At 45.9% G+C, this 18262-nt stretch overlaps 1 protein-coding gene across 2 annotated transcripts; it reads left to right on the top strand.

Moving 5' to 3' along the window:
• Nucleotides 1-18051, top strand: ADSL (adenylosuccinate lyase). Of its 2 annotated transcripts, none has more exons than XM_082740013.1 (13): nucleotides 1-235; nucleotides 4423-4626; nucleotides 6313-6357; nucleotides 7626-7705; nucleotides 11068-11239; nucleotides 11449-11495; nucleotides 12177-12267; nucleotides 12696-12765; nucleotides 12907-13054; nucleotides 14774-14864; nucleotides 15650-15739; nucleotides 16269-16445; nucleotides 17919-18051. In XM_082740013.1, exons 1-13 carry the CDS (start codon nucleotides 65-67, stop codon nucleotides 18003-18005), a joined length of 1473 nt encoding a protein of 490 aa, XP_082596139.1. In that variant the 5' UTR covers nucleotides 1-64; the 3' UTR covers nucleotides 18006-18051. The 2 variants fall into 2 exon arrangements, with proteins under 2 accessions (XP_082596139.1, XP_082596140.1); XM_082740014.1 differs by lacking the exon at nucleotides 1-235 and adding an exon at nucleotides 990-1184.
• The last annotated feature ends 211 nt before the right edge of the window (nucleotides 18052-18262 follow it).

The raw sequence follows: 18262 nt of genomic DNA, 5'->3' as shown, positions 1-18262 counted from the left end.
GCCTCCGGACTTCCGCTCCAGCCCTCGCGGGCCCTCCCTCAGCTAGTAGGTACTGCCGGTCGGGATGGCGGAGAGCGGCGACCGCGGCGGGCAGCAGGCGCCCTGCGGGTACGACAGCTACCGCTCGCCGCTTGCCTCCCGCTATGCCAGCCCGGAGATGTGCTTCGTGTTTAGTGACAGGTACAAATTCCGGACCTGGCGGCAGCTCTGGCTGTGGCTGGCGGAGGCCGAGCAGGTAACGGGCCACGGGGACAGGGGCCGGGTTGGGAGAGGCGGGCCCGCTCGGCACGTGCGCGGCTCGGCGCCGGGCTTGGGCTTGGACTTGGGCTTGGGCCTGGGCCTGGCCCCGGGCCTGGCCCCAGGGGGCAGCTGCCCCGCTATTTTCGGCCGAGTATCCCTTTCCTGAGGTGCTATGGCCCGAGGAAGGTCAGGGCAGGAGGCCCGGGAGCGACACCTGTTGCCTCCCTAGTTTAGACTCACAGAGGGTTAGGGACGCGGAGGCGGCGGCGAGAAGTGCACCCTGTGGTTTTAAGGCTTTATCTTGGCGGTTCCTGCAGGAATACTCCGCTGGCCACGGACCCTGAGCGCTCCTTACGTGCTTGTGTGCTGTTCTAATTTCTTTACACATCTTTTCCCGTTTAACTCGTAAAAACTTCGCAAACTAGGTGGTGCCTTTTCCACATTATATGTGGAAATTCCACATGGTATGGGCGAAATCAAGCCTCAGTGATAGCCACGCGCGTTGTTGGCTCCTAACCATTAATAGCGGAACCGGGATGTTAACTTGGGTTCGGTGCCGAGCCTGAGCACTCAGCCACTTTATCTTCCACGGTGCCTCGATGGAGTTAGGGACAGGAGTGTCACTACAAAATTCGTATTTCCTAGGCTGCTATTTCCCGTCCATTCGGCTGCGTTTTGCCTTTCTAAGGAGGGAGAATCAGGGTAAGGGATTATTTGATGGGATTTCTGGTGTCTTTTTTTAAGAGCTGCATATAAAGCTGTTCAGCTCAGCGCTTTCAGAAATAGCTCCAGAGGGGCCCTCCCAGAGGATTTGAAGGAAGCTGAAGGTGATCCAGAGAGCTATAAAGTTTCAGACGAAAATGCCACAACAGGCAAGATGGCAGTGTCCTCTCAAAGGGCATCAGTAAACTTGGAAACAATCTGAGCGCGTGCCTGGGACCGAGGTATAGCCGAACTCCCCAAGCAGAAAACTCACTAGATTTTCCACTTCCCCTTCATTGTGCTCAAGAAAATTAAGTGACATAATAATAGAAGACACATTTATCATGTCTACTGTATGCCAGGCACTGTCTTAAGACCTTGCATACTAATGGCTCATTAACCCTCAGAAAAATCCTGTATAGTAAGTACTGTTTTACAGATGTTTGACAGATGACAGAATGGAGACACAGAAAGACTTCATCATCTATCGGCTAAGATGACAGTAATGGGTAGAAAAGGACCTGAATAGGGTGTTGTGATTTATCATGTACTGGCATGTACTCTTTTCTCTTTCATATGATACTCCATTATATAGATGAGGGTAGTGGCATTCAAAAATGCCAGGATCACCATAACTAGGAAACGTCTTCTAGCAGGAATGGAAATGTGGAGTCCTCTGAATATGCATTCAGATTTCAGATTCAGATTATGCATTTCCTCTGCTGAGTCAGCGCATTGCCTGAAATGCATACACGTTTGGTATAATCTGAGTTTGGAATATGTTAGGGTGTCGAAATTAGCATAAACTGCGCAGTGATTTTTAGTAGCTAAGAAGAAAATTGAATAAGAGATCGGGAGGAATGCAGAAAAGCAGGGGTAGGGGATGAATTTCAACAAGATGCCTTGCTTGGGGGCAGGAAGCAGTTCCTCCACACTGCCCCCTGCTGCTTTGCTTTGGAAGGAGACCTGAGATACCCTCTGTTGTCTTAAAGCTTGGCCCCTATAGCTACCGGAGCTATCGAAATTTGGCTAGTGTGACTGAGGAACTGAATTTTTACTTTTTAATTTCAATCAGCTTACATGTAAATCGCCATATCTGGCAAGTAGCTACCATCTTAAACAAGATAGGCCTTCGATGCATGAACCTCCCCAGGGTCAAGGCTTGGGAGTTTCAACACAGGTTTGAGTGAATTTCACCAGTCTGTGTATTTAGCACTTGAATCCAGGATTCTGAGCTGCCTCTGGGCTGCAAGCTGTTTTTTGCAGCTGGTTTTTCCAGTGATGAATGAATGTAAGATGTTTATGTGTTTATTTTCTCAATAACTTCCTGTAGTGGTTTTCAGTTTTACTGAGTTTGCTGTGTATAATTTGTTGGCAAAACCACTTGCAACAGTCTTAATTCTCCTTTCTCAAAGTAAATCCATCTGGGTCAAAAGTAAAGTTTTGACCTGGATCCCTCACTGTGGGCACTTATGGGCCAAGCACTAAGGGGTAAGTAAGCAATAAAGACAACAAACTCTCCTCTTATGGAGTGTACATTCTAGGGGGAGGGACAGGCTAATGCGTTTGTAAAAGTGTCATCTGGTATTAAGTGCTGTAGATAAATTTAGGTTAAAGGGATAGTTGAGGGTGCCTGGGTGGCTCAGTGGGTTAAGCCGCTGCCTTTGGCTCGGGTCATGATCTCAGGGTCCTGGGATCATTAAGCCGCTGCCTTCGGCTCAGGTCATGATCTCAGGGTCCTGGGATCGAGTCCTGCATCGGGCTCTCTGCTCAGCAGGGAGCCTGCTTCCTCCTCTCTCTCTCTGCCTGCCTTTCTGCCTACTTGTGATCTCTCTCTGTCAAATAAATAAATAAAATCTTAAAAAAAAAAAAAAGAGATAGTTGAATGTCATATAAGAAGGATGTTTCATTTGGGACTTGGGAAGGACCTCTTTGAGGTGATGACTTTTGAGCCCAAAGACCAAAACATGTGAGCCAGGCAGAGATATAAAGGCAGAGAGAACAAAGATCAGAATATATTATTGCATATTCTGGCATTTACTTAGAATGTAATTTCATTATTTAAGAAAATCGTGCCCTCGGGTGCCTGGGTGACTTAGTTAAGTGTCTGCCTTCTGCTCAGGTCAGGATCCCAGGGTCCTGGCTGGTTGGGGAGTCTGCTTCTCCCTATGCCCCCCACACCCACTTGCTGGAGGGTGCGAGCTCTCTCTTTCTCTCTCTCAAAAATAAAAAAAAATTTTAAAAAGGAAAAAAAACCTCGTGCCCTCCAGGGAGTCTGGGTGGCTCAGTTGGCTCAGGGCGCCTGCTGCCCGCAGCGGTCGCCGCTCTCCGCCATCCGGACCGGGAGTACCTACTAGCTGAGGGAGGGCCCGCGAGGGCTGGAGCGGAAGTCCGGGGGCGGGACCTCCTCCACTTGGTCCCGCCCCGGGGTTCTGGGAGACACCCGCGCGTAAAGTTGTCAGGCTTGGGCTGCTGGCGGGTGAGGTTTGGCGGGTTTCTCTTCGTGGACAAGGAACGTGATTAGCATCCAACTCTTGGTTTTGGCTTGGTGGTGATCTCAGGGTAGTGGGATCAAGCCCTGCGTGTTGCTTCCCAGGCAGTCTGCTTGGGATTCTTTCTTCCTCTGACCCTCCCCGTGTGCATGCATGTTCCCCCCCATAAATAAATATAATCTTTTTTTTTTTAAGATTTTATTTATTTATTTGCCAGAGAGAGAGAGAGAGTGAGCACAGGCAGATAGAGTGGCAGCAGAGGCGGAGGGAGATGCAGGCTTCCCGCCGAGCAAGGAGCCCGATGTGGGACTCGATCCCAGGACACTGGGATCATGACCTGAGCCGAAGGCAGCCGTTTATCCAACTGAGCCACCCAGGCGTCCCTTTTTCCAAGACTTTATGTATTTGAAAGAGGGAGAGTGAGCGAGAGAGAGAGCGCGGTGCATGAGCAGAGGGAGGGAGAGAAGCAGACTCTCCTGCTAAGCAGGGAGCTGGATGCGGTTCTTGATCCTAGGACTCTGGTATCCTGACCTAAGCTGAAGGCAGTATCTTAACTGACTGAGCCACCCAGGTGCCCCAAAATAAATAAAATCTTAAAAAAAGAAAACATGCCCTCCTCCCCATGTACTTTTCGTTGCCCCCAATTTTATTTTTATTTTTTTCTAAAGATTTATTGATTTATTTTAGAGAGTATGTGTGAGGGAGGGAGGGGTAGGGGCCAAAGGGAGAGGGAGACCAGCAGACACCCCCGTTGAGCAGGGAGTCTGTGGCAGGGCTCCCTCCCAAGACCTTGAGATCATGACCTGAGTTGAAATCAAGAGCCCGCATGGCTCAACCAACTGAGCCACCCAGATCCCCACCCCAAATTTGAATTTAAGAATTGGGAGGTGGGGCGTAAATGCTAAGATGAACCATTTTTTTTTTCTTGGTGTCACTTCAAGTCGTTGTGACATTTGAGGTTATTTATTTTGCTTTGCCTGTTCTGCAGACATTGGGTTTGCCTATCACAGATGAACAGATCCAGGAGATGAGGTCAAACCTGGACAACATCGACTTCAAGATGGCAGCTGAGGAGGAGAAGCAGTTGCGACATGATGTGATGGCTCACGTGCACACGTTTGGCCACTGCTGCCCAAAAGCTGCAGCCATAATTCATCTTGGCGCCACCTCCTGCTACGTTGGAGACAATACGGTAAGAGCCTCTGTTTAGTTTCCACTTAGGATTCAGTCTTCATAATGGATTTATGAATTTTATGTGATTTTTGTCTAATTTTAGGAAGTGATTCCATAGATCATTAGCTGTAGGGGTTTCATAAACTCAGGAATTTTCTGCTTTTGTTATCCTTCCAATCTAAACTATAAGCCCCTAATGACTTCAGTAATGGAAGACTGGCAGATGCAGTTTATGCATTGGTTGGCGGGACCCAAGTCAAGGTCTTAGTGTTTTAGTGGCAAGGCCATTGTCCAGACGGGGTTTCTTTCCAAAGTCCTTTATAACTCTTTATTGTAACTTCTGGGGTGGGGGGGAAAGGTTTGCATTAGGATTCTTTCACAAAACACTTAATTGGCAGAGGAGTTTATCGTCAAACATGAAAAAGTAATATCACATTTTCTTAAGAGTTTACCAGGCCCTTGGCAGTGTTCTGACCACTTTATATGTCTTACTTCATTTATTCTTCACAACCATAAGAGAGTTGCTTTTATCTCCATTTTTCGATGGCTTTTTGAGGTGTAGTTTACATACCATAAATTTCCCTATCTCAAATGTGCAGTTCAGTGAGTTTTGGTAAATTGTTACAGTTCAGCCTTTGCTTCAGTCTGGATTGTGGCACATCCATCTCGCTGAGGGGTTCTTATGCCTGTTGGCAGTCAGTTCCCACTCCTGCTCTCCAGCCCAAACAACCACTGACCTGCTTTCTTTCTCTGTAGTTTTGCCTTTTCTGGTAATGTCCTATAAATGGAATCAGAATGTGTAGTCTTTTGGATCTGGCTTTATGATTCCTGTCTCTACGGATGAGGACACTTAGGTTGAAGAACTTGCCTAATGTCACACCGCTAGAAAGGATACATGCCCAGGGAGAATGGCTCCAAAGCTGTGCTCTGGATCACACTGTGCCGGGGGGACCAGAAGTTCTATTCCAGATACCCTTCCAAGTCAGAAAGAAGCCACTGATTTTTAAATTGCCCCAAATACTTAGAGTCTCAAGTGGTACATAATTAAAGGCATCTGTGTGTAATTGGTGACTGAAATAATGGAAGAACTACAATCCCTTTCCTTGGAATACACTTTATTTTTTATTTTTTACATGTGCCCAGTGTGTAGCTGGGCTCCACAATTACTGTCTCATGTGAGTTGGCCTGAAATGCATATCCTGTTTCCCTCAAGGACAGCTTTAAATTTCCTAAACCTTGATATTCTGGTTCATGTCTTTTTGTTGTTGTTGTTGTTGTTGTCAGCAATGGTAGATGTGGACACAGATAGGGGAAACTAATGGAATGTTCCTCCTGGAAGCTTCTCTGAGACTCAGGAATTTCTCTTTGGGAGCTCGGTGACCTGGACATCTTCACAGTATTCAGGATGGAAGTTTGCCCCGTGACTGTTTTCCAGTCATTTTAGATACCATGTACACTGGCCTTTGGGGGTATAAGGGTTTTGTTCCTTGGAGATTGCAGAAGTACTGCTCTCCAGGTTGATGTGCTTTTAAAACAGTAACCTGAAAAGAACAACTTCTGCTAGGATCTTCTGGCTTGCACCGAGGGTAGCTTATAGAGAGATAAGTGGCTAGCTGAGAAGCCCAGTTGTGAGGGCTAAAAGGGGTTATGTAATATTGTTTGGGCCAAGCTGTTTAATGTGAGACCACTGCATTTTCCTTTGCAGGACCTGATTATTCTTAGAAACGCATTTGACCTGCTTTTGCCAAAGGTAAGGAGTTGGCAGCAGTTTCCTGTCAGCCCTGGTTTCCCCAAGATAGGACATGGCACCACTTTCAAATAAATCAACATAACGTGAATATAAATAGGTTGTCTTTTACTCAAGGAACGATCCTGTGTCAGATCTGTAGAACTAATTGTTTCTTTGGGTTAAAATGCTCTAAGCAAATGCTTTTTAAAACATAGCCTTTAAAGGGATGCCTCGGTGGCTCAGTTGGTTAAGCAGCTGCCTTCGGCTCAGGTCATGATCCCAGCGTCCTGGGATCGAGTCCCACATCGGGCTCCTTGCTCCGCAGGGAGCCTGCTTCTCCCTCTGACTCTGCCTGCCACTCTTGGTCTGCCTGTGCTCACTCTCGCTAGCTCTCTCTCTGACAAATAAATAAATAAAATCTTAAGGAAAAAAAAAAAAAACAACATAGCCTTTAAAAATAAAAAAATAAATAAAACATAGCCTTTTAGGAGCTCCTGGGTGGCTCAGTGGGTTAAGCGTCTGCCCCAACTCAGGTCATGATCCTAGAGTCCTGGGATCAAACCCCCTGTGGGCTCCCTGCTCAGCTTGAGCCTGCTTCTCCATCTCTCTCTGTTGCTCCCCCTGATTATGTTCCCTCTTTCACTGTGTCTTTCTCTGTCAGATAAATAAAATCTTCAAAAACAATGAAAATATGGGGCACCTGGGTGGCTCAGTGGGTTAAAGCCTCTGCCTTCAGCTCAGGTCATGGTCCCAGGGTCCTGGGATTGAGCCCCACATCGGGCTCTCTGCTCCGTGGGGACCCTGCTTCCTCCTCTCTCTCTTTCTCTCTGCCTGCCTCTCTGCCTACTTATGATCTCTGTCTGTCAAATAAATAAATTTTAAAAATCTTAAAAAAATTTTTTTAAAAATGAAAATAAAACATAGCCTTTTAAATGAAGGAAGTTAACTACCTGCTTATTGTTGGAATATGTGGGTCAGATTTGTGATTTTATCCTGTTTTTTTCTGCATGAGCACATAAGTGATCTTTAAATTGTGCAGAAAAAGTTCATGACTCTAGGTAGTCAACTCAATTTTCAAATATTGGTTGCTTTGAACTCATGAAGGCACTTTGGGATACAAAGATGAAAAGATATGCCTCTGCCTTCCACAGGCTGGAGATCTAATTTACATTGTCTAAATTTATATTTATATTTATATAATATAAATTTATATTGTCTAAAAGTTTAACTCTTGATTATATAGCAAGCTCACAGTGAACTCATTCTTCTCTACATGGTCTTTCTTACAGCTTGCTAGAGTGATCTCTCGGCTTGCTGACTTTGCTAAGGAACGAGCTGATCTTCCCACCTTAGGTTTCACACATTTCCAGTAAGTGATATGATTACTTCTTGGGACTTGGGCTAGTTTGTGTGCATTTGGCTTTCATTTCTTTCTTCAGTTTCCCTTCTCTGTGGAAGCCTGGAGGTGAAGAATCTCAAAACATAGTTTAGCAGATAACTTGGGATGCTTATGAGGAATGAACATTGTCCCTACCATAAAAGCTAGATTCTTAAGAGTTCATTGGGGGAATATTGGGAAATCTGGATCAAGAGCCATAGAAAATATTCATGCTCCTTGATTTAGTAATTCCATTTTTAAGACTCTAGCCCAAGGAAGTAATCTAAATTATGCAAAAAGCCTTATGTACAAAGATCTCTGTTAAACGACATGTTGGTTTTGGTAGTAAGCATTGGGAATAATCTAAATGTCCAGAATAAGAGAATAATTAAATAAGGTATAGTATGCAGTATATTCATAGGCTAGAATAATACGCAGCCATTAAAGTGAAGCTTGTAAGTCTAATACCATGGAAATATGCTTAGGTTAATGTTGTAGAATAAAGACCGCATATAAATTGTATAAAGATTGGAAGAAAATACACCAAGATATAAATCCTGATTTATCTCGTTTGTGGCATAATAGGATAAGTACATTTTTCCCCTATAAAGTGTGCACATATTTTTATGATTATCAACTAAAATCCTTTTCAAAAGCAGAGAATGTCATTTTTGGAATGCTAGTAGCGAACTTCTAATGATGACATTCCAGTAGTGGCGTGTTAGCATTTGCCTTACAGTTTAGTGGGATATCGAGTGGCAACAAGGATATTATCTCCTATAACTTAGGAGAGGCTGTTGAGTTTAATCTTCTCAAAGTTCAGGTCTGCATTTCTCGGTAGCAGAAAGCTGAGGGAATTGTCATGAGGAGTCCGTGTGCGGTATGTGCGGTGGCCATGACGAACGTGGCCTTCCGTTGGCTTCTGAGCTTTACCTGACTTGCAGCTCCTCTTCCGCTCTTGTGAGTAGTGGAGAGTGTCTGAGAACGCGTGCATCCCGGTGTTCCTGTGCGCGGAGCGTGATGAGGGCACCTGCTGCCCCAGTTAGCAGCATTAGGCGCTCAGAAAAGTGTTGATGCATGAGTATCACCTCAGCATAGTCAGTTCCTGCACTTAAAATGCAGCAGCTCTGGGGCACCTGGCCGGCTTAGTCAGTCGAGCACGTGACTCTCGATCGCTGGGTTGTGGGTTCAAGCCCCATGTTGTACATGAAGCCTACTTAAAAAGGTTGGGGGCGGGTGCCTGAGTGGCCCAGTGGGTTAAAGCCCCTACCTTCAGCTCAGGTCATGATCTCAGGGTATTGGGATCGAGCCCCACATCAGGCTCTCTGCTCAGTGGGGAGCCTGCTTCCCCCTTTTCTCTCTGCCTGCCTCTCTGCCAACTTGTGATCTATGACTGTCAAATAAATACATAAAAAATCTTAAAAAAAAAAAAAAAAGGAGTGGGGTGCCTGGGTGGCTCAGTCAGTTAAGCGGCTGACTTGGTTTTGGCTTAGGTCATGATGTCAGGGTCCTGGGAGCCAGCCCTGCATTGGGCTCCCTGCTCTCTCGTCCCTTCCCCTCAAATAAATAAACTTTTAAAAAGGGGGTAAAGGGAAGCAGCTTTATTTTTTTTATTTTTATTTTTTAAAGATTTTATTTATTTATTTGACAGAGATCACAAGTAGGCAGAGGGGCAGGCAGAGAGAGAGGAGGAAGCAGGCTCCCTGCTGAGCAGAGAGCCTGATGTGAGGCTCAATCCCAGGACCCTGGGATCATGAACTGAGCCAAAGGCAGAAACTTTAACCCACTGAACCACCCAGGTGCCCCAGGAGGCAGCTTTATTGAGATAAAATTCACCCTTTTTAAGTCTGCAATTAGTGATCGGGTTTTTTTTTAAAGATTTATTGATTTTAGAGAAAGAGCATGAGCCAGGGGAGGTGCAGAGCGAGAGGCACTCTCAAACAGACTCCCTGCTGAGCACAGAGCCTGATGATGCAGGGCTTAATCCCATGACCTGAGATCACGACCTGAGCCGAAATCAAGAGTCGGATGCCCAACTGATGGAGCTGCCCAGGTGCCCGTAATGCGTGTTTTTTAGTACATTTACAGAATTACATAGTCACCAGTACATAATTTCAGAATATTTCCATTACCTCTCAAAAAAACCCATACCCCACGTACCAGTCACTCCTATTACCCTCCTTAACTATCCCCTGGCAGTCACAATCTATTTTTCTGTCTATGGATCTGCTGCTTCTGGATGTTTTATTTAAAGAGTCATGCAGTATTCCTCTTACTATGACTGACTTTGTTTGCTTAATGTTTTCAGGGCTCGTAGCATGTAGAGTGCTTCATCTCTCTTTGTAGCTGAAGTGGTGGCTATACCAGATTTTGTTTTCCATTCTTCCATTGATAGACATTTGAGTTGTTTCTACTTTGTGCCTGTTATGTGCAATGCTGCCATGAACAGATCCAAGCAAAGCCATCCGTTTATATCTTTCCTTGTAGCAGTAATCTGCTAGCGAGAGTTAGCTAGAAAACGCCGTGAGATTAATGGGGGACATACTGTGGCTCATGGTATGCCTTCATGGTGCCAGCTGTTCATGTCATTAGCCTGACGGAAGTGAAAATCCATCTGGGATGAGCTAGACCATCTATTAGAACTCCAACCTTACTGTAGTATATTCATACTTATACTTTACATTCAGAAACAGACCTGCAGTAGATTGATTTAGACTTAGGACGGGGAGCAAAGCCCTCGTCTATTACATTAGAGTCCGTTGGTTATGTCTTTTTGGGGCTGTTCTCCACAGCATGGCTAGCTCCTTCTCAGACCTTGTCTCTCAGAGGCCTTCCTTTGTTGACAGTCTAGAGTAGCTTTCTCCAGTGTCCTCATTATTTTATGTTTTCACATTTGTGACCAAAAATCAGTAGTTACTTCATTTGCTTGTTTATACCACAGTGTGAGCTCCATTGGACAGGAACCTTCTCTGTGTTTGCTGTATTTTCAAAACCAAGAACACATTGGATATTTGGCAAGTGTTTGTTACATGAGTGTATTTGACTTGCCAAAGTCTGGGAACAAACAAAACAGACATTGTGCCTGCCCTTCTATTGCCTCTTGATGATAAAGAACTATGTTAGAAGACCTTTAGTTATATAATCATTGAATATTTATAAATGACATTGAATTTCTTTATCCTTATTTACCCAAACCTCTTAGCTCTGTTTTTGTCTACACCATTTTCTCTGTCTCTTACTTTAATTCTTACCCTTTCCAGGGATAGCAATAATTGTTCAAAAAAGGAATGAAGCTTTTATGAAGTAAGTCCTTGGTTTGAGACTTCTGTGTGTCCTTCTTGGGTCATTTTTAGGCCTGCTCAGCTGACCACAGTTGGGAAACGTTGCTGTCTTTGGATTCAGGACCTTTGCATGGATCTCCAGAACTTGAAGCGGGTCCGAGATGACCTGCGCTTTCGGGGTGTGAAGGGCACCACTGGCACTCAGGCCAGCTTCCTGCAGCTCTTCGAGGGAGATGACCAGAAGGTATTCTGAGAGCAACTGGGGGACACGGAAACTCAGTGGTGAGAACACCAGAAACAAAGCTGACCTCCAGGATGAGAGGAGGATTGATCTTGGGATGAGTGGAGTCTTTGGACCAGAGGAGTACCACGGGTTGAAACCTGGGCAGGATGTTGAGATGTTCTCATACTGGTCACACCTGGATTTCTACAGGGAGGTCTTTTTCTTCCAAGGTAGAGCAGCTTGACAAGATGGTGACAGAAAAGGCAGGATTTAAAAGGTAGGTAAATGGGAAAAGTGTTGGCTTCCCTATTCCCTGTTAAGTGATGAAAGCCCTGTGTTCAGTGTACCTCTTGATTTGACCCTAACTTTTTCTTCCTTCGTTCTTCTGCCCATTTCCTTTTATCTCTGGCCTGGGTTTTTATTTTCTTATAGTCTAGATTCTACTTTTTTACAGTCTATAAGGAAAAAGGAAAGTGTTTACTTCTGAGATTTTTAGAGTAGTCTCACCCACATCGAGGTCCTCCCATGGGTTCATCTAAATCTGACCATTTCCATTGAGGGCCACCAGGCTTCACCATGGCTGCTTGTTGCACGCATTTCTATCAGGTTATGACAAGACACGGGTACCCCAGGCCCACACTTCCTTCTTGGGCCTGAGTGTTAGGAAAAAGGGTGGAAGAACAGTTTGTTTCAGAAGCATGTGATCAGTGAGGTCATGGGGGCTCAGTAGGACTTAGTATACTAGTGAGACCAAGCTTTTGCTTAAGGTCTGTTTTTGCTCATTTGTTTGGCACAGTCACATTTTGAAAAAACTTTTTTTTTCCCAGATTTTATTTATAAGTAACCTCCACACTTACTTGAAAAACAACCTTGAGATCAAGAGTTGCATGCTCCGCCAACTGAGCCAGCAGGTGCCCCTGAAATATTTAACTTATGATTCTTTTCCATTTATTTCTAGGGCTTTCATCATCACAGGGCAGACCTACACACGGAAACTGGATATTGAGGTGCTGTCCGTGCTGGCTAGCTTGGGGGCATCTGTGCACAAGGTGAGTGGTAGAGGCAGTTTGTGGGAGTGGGGCTCAGAGCTTTGCATACCGCAGAGAGATGGAATTTGCCTCAGACTTCTATCTAGACTTATCTCTCGAGAGATGTCAAACTTCATTTTCACTGTCTGGGGTCTGCAGGTGACAGCTCTGAAATTAAGTGTGTTAAAAGGCAGGACTAGCTCCAGCGTTCTTATTAAAGCTCATCTTGCCTTGTCTGTCCTTGGTGTTCTGCAGCAGTGTTCCACACCATGTTTCCATGCTCCCTTCCTTGTTATCCCTGCTCTTCAAGAGCCAGAAGGAGTCTGAGCGAGATATTCTCCAGGAGCTCTTAGAGAGGACGTGCTCACCTCCTTTATCAGTCTAGCCCCTGCTCCCAGGCTCCTGCGCACCAGCACTGTGGGATGATGCCTGTGGCCCTTTCCCCCCAGATTTGTACCGACATACGACTCCTGGCAAACCTCAAGGAGATGGAGGAACCCTTCGAAAAACAGCAGATTGGTGAGTGTTCTGGGAAGATGTGGGAGTGCTGCAGAGATGCTGGGAGGCCGGTGGGCATGTGTGAATAGCTCACCCAGCACTGTGCTCGGGCACTCACTGTCCTCTGAAGTCTCTGCATTTGCTTCACCTTGTACGTGGCAGGCTCAAGTGCGATGCCATACAAGCGGAACCCTATGCGCTCTGAGCGGTGCTGCAGCCTCGCCCGTCACCTGATGACCCTTATCATGGACCCGCTGCAGACGGCCTCTGTGCAGTGGTTTGAGCGCACACTGGATGATAGTGCCAATCGGTCAGTAGAAGGGGGTGCCGTGTACAGCAAGTTGCGGGGAGGACCAGCAGAGGAGCCTGAAGGATGTTTTGAGCATCTGTACATTTTCTCCTTGTTGCCACGGAGCCTAGAGGGGTCTTGTCGCCGTAGAGGCTGGAGGGGTCTCCTTGTCCCCACAGACCCTGGAAGGATCTAACAGGGAGGCAAGAATATAGAACAGTGTGATGCGTGTTAGGATCATTGTGTGTGTGAGATCATCTCTATGGGAGCTAAGATGGGGGAGTAGAGGAGGGTAGGGGGTAGAGGAGTCAGGGAAGGCTTCACAGAGGAGGTGATGCTCTAAGACTCAAGAAATAACAGACTTTTTTTTTAAAGATTTTATTTATTTATTTGACAGAGAGAGATCACAAGTAGGCAGAGAGAGGGGGAAGCAGGCACCCCGCTGAGGAGAGAGCCTGATGCGGGGCTCGATCCCCAGACCCTGGGATCATGACCTGAGCCAAAAGCAGAGGCTTTAACCCACTGAGCCACCCGGGTGCCCCAGACTTTTTTTTTGAGATTTCATTTATTTATGTATTGAGAGAAAGCAAGAGAGCACAAGCAGATGGAGGGGCAGAGGGAGAAGCAGGCTCCCTGCTGAACAAGCATCCAACTCAGGGCTCCGTCCCAGGACCCTGGGATCATGACCTGAGCCAAAGGCAGACGCTTAGACAACTGAGGCAGTCAAGCGCTCCATGCTGTACTTTTTTTTTTTTTTTTTTTTAAGATTTTATTTATTTGTCAGAGAGAGAGGGAGAGCAAGAGAGCACAGGCAGACAGAATGGCAGGCAGAGGCAGAGGGAGAAGCAGGCTCCCTGCGGAGCAAGGAGCCCGATGTGGGACTCGATCCCAGGAGGCTGGGATCATGACCTGAGCTGAAGGCAGCTGCTTAACCAACTGAGCCACCCAGGCGTCCCCATACTGTACTTTTTAAAAGTAGTTTCACATTACTCTGGTTTGCTTGCATTGTAGTAGGATCTGAAAAAAAAAAAAAACATAGTTAAAGCTAACTCTCTGGGATCTTAGTGTAATCCAGGGAATAAGACATTGATGGAAATAAAACGTGTGAACTCATTCAGAAGTCAGCTGTTGCATACTTCTCACCAGGGTGTGATCTAATCAGATGTGCCTGCTAAAGCTCCCTGTAACAGTTTGGAGAATTGGATATAAGGGGACATGAATCTGGTCAGAACACGTTAGGAGGCTACTTTAAAAAAAGCTACGTGCTCACTGGCACAGTAGCTTTGTGATCAGAGAGGAGGGGTATGGGTCTAAAATCGGGGGCAGATTGGCCGACCTTGGTGGTGGAGGAGTGAGAATTAAAATCATGATGTGGTGTTAGTGCCATTTACTGAGCAGGAGCCACAGGGAGCAGAAGAGTGGGTGTGACACGTGAGCAGGAAGCAGTGGTAAAGTGGCTGAGTGCAATTCAGGGTTTGAGGTGCCTACAGATCCACCAGGCGGAGCTCTCCAGTGGGGTGTCTGATCTGGCACGGAAGCAGGTGGCCTGGACAAGGGGTGATAGATGGCGGGGTCATCAGGATATGGGGGTAGCTGAAGTCATGAGATGAAAGGAAGTTGTCCACGTAGTACATGTGGCGTGACAAGTCAGTGAGGCAGCTTCTTGGGACACACCCTACATATGTCACTCAAATGGGTATTTGTTTAAAGAGATAACTGAATGGGCTGTTTGTTTTCTAGACGTATCTGTTTGGCTGAGGCATTTCTTACTGCAGATACGATACTGAATACGCTGCAGAACATTTCTGAAGGATTGGTGGTGTACCCTAAAGTAAGATGCCTCCATTGAACAGCAAAATGTTGGGGGGAGGGGTTGAATTGTGGGAGGGGGAGTGTAATCTCTTCCTGCTCTGGAGTGAATATGTTTGGGGAGCTGCATCCCGGTTCTGCACATTCCGGAGGTGATGACGTAAGCTCTAGAGAACTAACCCTGGGATCCACAGACATGTTTGTAGAAGAGAGAAAAGGAACTCCTTTGGCTTACACTGTTCATGAGCAGGAATCATCAGCTGTGGCGGGACTGGCAGAGCAGACGATTTCCTTTGCCCGTTTTTAAGTACCTGAGGCAGATGGGTTCATTTCCGTTACATACTTGGCTCTTCAGGTTGGGCATAGAAATTTCAACAAAGTTCCAGTTTCAGAAATCTTTCCGATGAAGCAATTTTTAAAAATTTATTTAAACCAGTATTCCTTTTTTAAATCAGAATAATACTTTGAGGAGGGTAGCCAGGATGGGAAGGGTGGGGTGGCCGGGCGATGGACATTGGGGAGTAAATGTGCAGTGGCGAGCACTGTGAGCTGTGTAAGACTAGTGAATCACAGACCTGTACCCCTGAAACAAATAATAGGTTATATGTTAATAAATAATAATACTACTTTGGATTAGAAAGAAAACTGAAAAATACACTGTTGATGAAAACGATCTATTCTACTCTCTGTCTTTACAAATACGATAGTTCATGTCCTGTGTGCGTTTTGCTGGTCACTTGGACCTCTTATTGCGTGTGTGTGACTTTGTAACCTTGAGCCATCTTAGGCCTGCATTCATTCTTCTAGGTAATTGAACGACGCATTCGGCAAGAGCTGCCTTTCATGGCCACAGAGAACATCATCATGGCCATGGTGAAAGCTGGGGGTAACCGCCAGGTTTGTTGATCCCTCATGGTCCTGGATGAGTGGAAAGTGCACCTTTAGTCCTGTTCTCCTCCCTTAAGGAGAATGAAAACATTTCTTTCTTCACCCTCAATCATGGTAGCGGTACACAGCAGTAACCGTATTCTGCCATAGAACAGGCTTTTCTCTAGAGAGTGATTGTGGTGAACTTGGGTTGTTAAAAGCGAATCACTTAGTCACCTGTAGAAAAGGTCCACTCCTAGTGAAGGAATTAGGTCTGAATTTCCAAACAGGAAATGGTGGAGGAGTGGGCAGGACAGAAGAGCACATGGTTCGTGAGGCTTTAGAGGAGGGAGTGCAAGTTGGGCATTTACTTCAGGTTCAGCCTAGGATAAGGTCAGAGGGTCAAGATCTTGGAGTCAGACTGTGAGGGGAACCACTTCAGCCTAGAAGGGCTTTGTGTACCAGCCACAGACAACATGGATGTGATGTTGGATGACTTCTTAAGACGTTCAGATGCCCTCTTAGTAAATAAGCCAACCACACCTCACTGTCTTCCCAGGATTGCCATGAGAAAATCAGAGTGCTTTCGCAGCAGGCAGCTGCTGTGGTCAAGCAGGAAGGGGGTGACAATGACCTCATAGAGCGAGTCCAGGCCGATGCCTACTTCAGTCCCATTCACTCCCAGCTGGACCATCTACTGGATCCTTCTTCGTTTACAGGTCGTGCATCCCAACAGGTAAGCACCAGAAAACTTCCATAGCACTGTAAGCCTCCCCAAATGCGCTCTTTTTAAAATTTTTTATTTTTTAATTTTTTTTTGAAAGAGCCTGTGCAAGTCGGGGCTAGGGTGCTGGGGGGAGGGCAGAGGAAGAAGGAGAGTCTTAGACTCCACACCCTGCATGAAGCCCAACACAGGGCGTGATCTCATGACCCTGAGATCATGATCTGAACTCAAATCAAGAGTTGGATGCTTAACCAAGCCATCCATGTGCCCCCAAAATGCCCTCTATTTACACTGCTGGGCTACAGAACCTAGAATACTGTCTTCAATGTTTCTACTTTTATAAGAGGTACGATGAGGCTAGTCAGAAAGCATTCAGAGCAGGCTAACGTGATGATTTGGTTGTTTTGAGCTGTCTTAAGTATTTCTCCCTGTGATTTCTCTGAATTCTGGTCTGGAGCATGTGGTATAATGGACAAAGATTGGGTTTTACCCTCAGGAAGATCCGTCAGGTTCGTTCCTGACTTCTGGCTTTCATTGGCCAGCAGGTTAAGAATACATATCTCACAGGCTGGTGGTTACATGGATCAAAAGACCTAGCACAGTGTTTAATGCATAGTAAGTATTCAGTAAATGTCATTTTCCCTCTTGGTCTTTTAGAGACTGTAAGAGCTAATTCAAAAAGACATACGAGTGCGGACTAGGTGCTCATTATGCATTCGGATACTATGCTTCGTTCTGGGGGTCAAAACTTGGTGGGGAAGTCTTATAAAGAGGTCATAACACCAAGGAATGCCTACAGGATTTGTGGGAAGCACATTCTTTGGGATCACAAAAGAGGAATAGAACAGCTCTAAAATAAGAGAGGTCGGGAAAGGCTTCCTGGAAGACTTGACATCTGAGTTGAATCTTAGGGACAAGTAGGAACTGGCATATAACATAGTTCAGCATGGGAGAGAAACTGCAGTCATTTCAGTGTTGCTGGAGCACCAAGTGCCCAGAAATAGTTACAGGCTTTCAAGTTGGAAGACAGACTAGAGGCAGGAGACCAGCAAGGAAGCTGCCAGAGGCGGCCACGCAGTACATGGTGAGGGCGTTGAGCCAAAGTGGTAGATACAGATAAGGGGAGAGATTGCAGGGCCGGTTAGCAAGTTAGTCACTTGGCAGCTGGTTGAATGAGGAGGAAAGAAGCAGTGATGATTTTAGCTGGGGGAACCGGTTGGGCGATGGGGAGACCAACTTCTGCTGGGCTGGGCTGGGCTGGGCTGGGCTGCTTTGTGGGGAAGCACATGGGGGCAGGGTGGGTTGAGCTGCCTCAGCCTAGGGCCAGATTCCTGACAGGTGGTTGAGAAAAATGGAAGTTCACTGGTGGAGTAAGAGCTTTATCAAATTATTTCTCAGTGATATAAATGGACATTGAAAAAAGCTTTATCAAATTTACATCGTGACATTTTTCTTTTGTCTTATATTTGCTTTCCTTTTTGGCAGGTGCAGAGATTCTTAGAAGAGGAGGTATATCCCCTGCTGAAACCATATGAAAGTGTAATGAAGGTGAAAGCAGAATTATGTCTGTAGTGTTGGAAAAAATTAAACAAGAAGTCGTTGGCTTCATTAACTTTTATTGCTGAGTCTTGGAAAATGTTATTCTGATGCTTTATTTTATCTTTTACCTATCACCTTAAATTGATGCAGCGCTTTTTTCTTTGCATGGTGCCTTCAAATTCTCAAGGTTTACAAAGCAGAAATAAATCATGTTGGGGCGCCTGGGTGGCTCAGCTGGTTAAGCATCTGACTCTTCTTGATTTCAGCTCAGGTCGTGATCTCAGGGTTGT

This window comes from Mustela nivalis, assembly GCF_964662115.1.
Source record: "Mustela nivalis genome assembly, chromosome: 7".
Taxonomy (NCBI): Eukaryota; Metazoa; Chordata; class Mammalia; order Carnivora; family Mustelidae; genus Mustela; species Mustela nivalis.
This window is presented reverse-complemented; position numbering and strand designations above follow the sequence as displayed.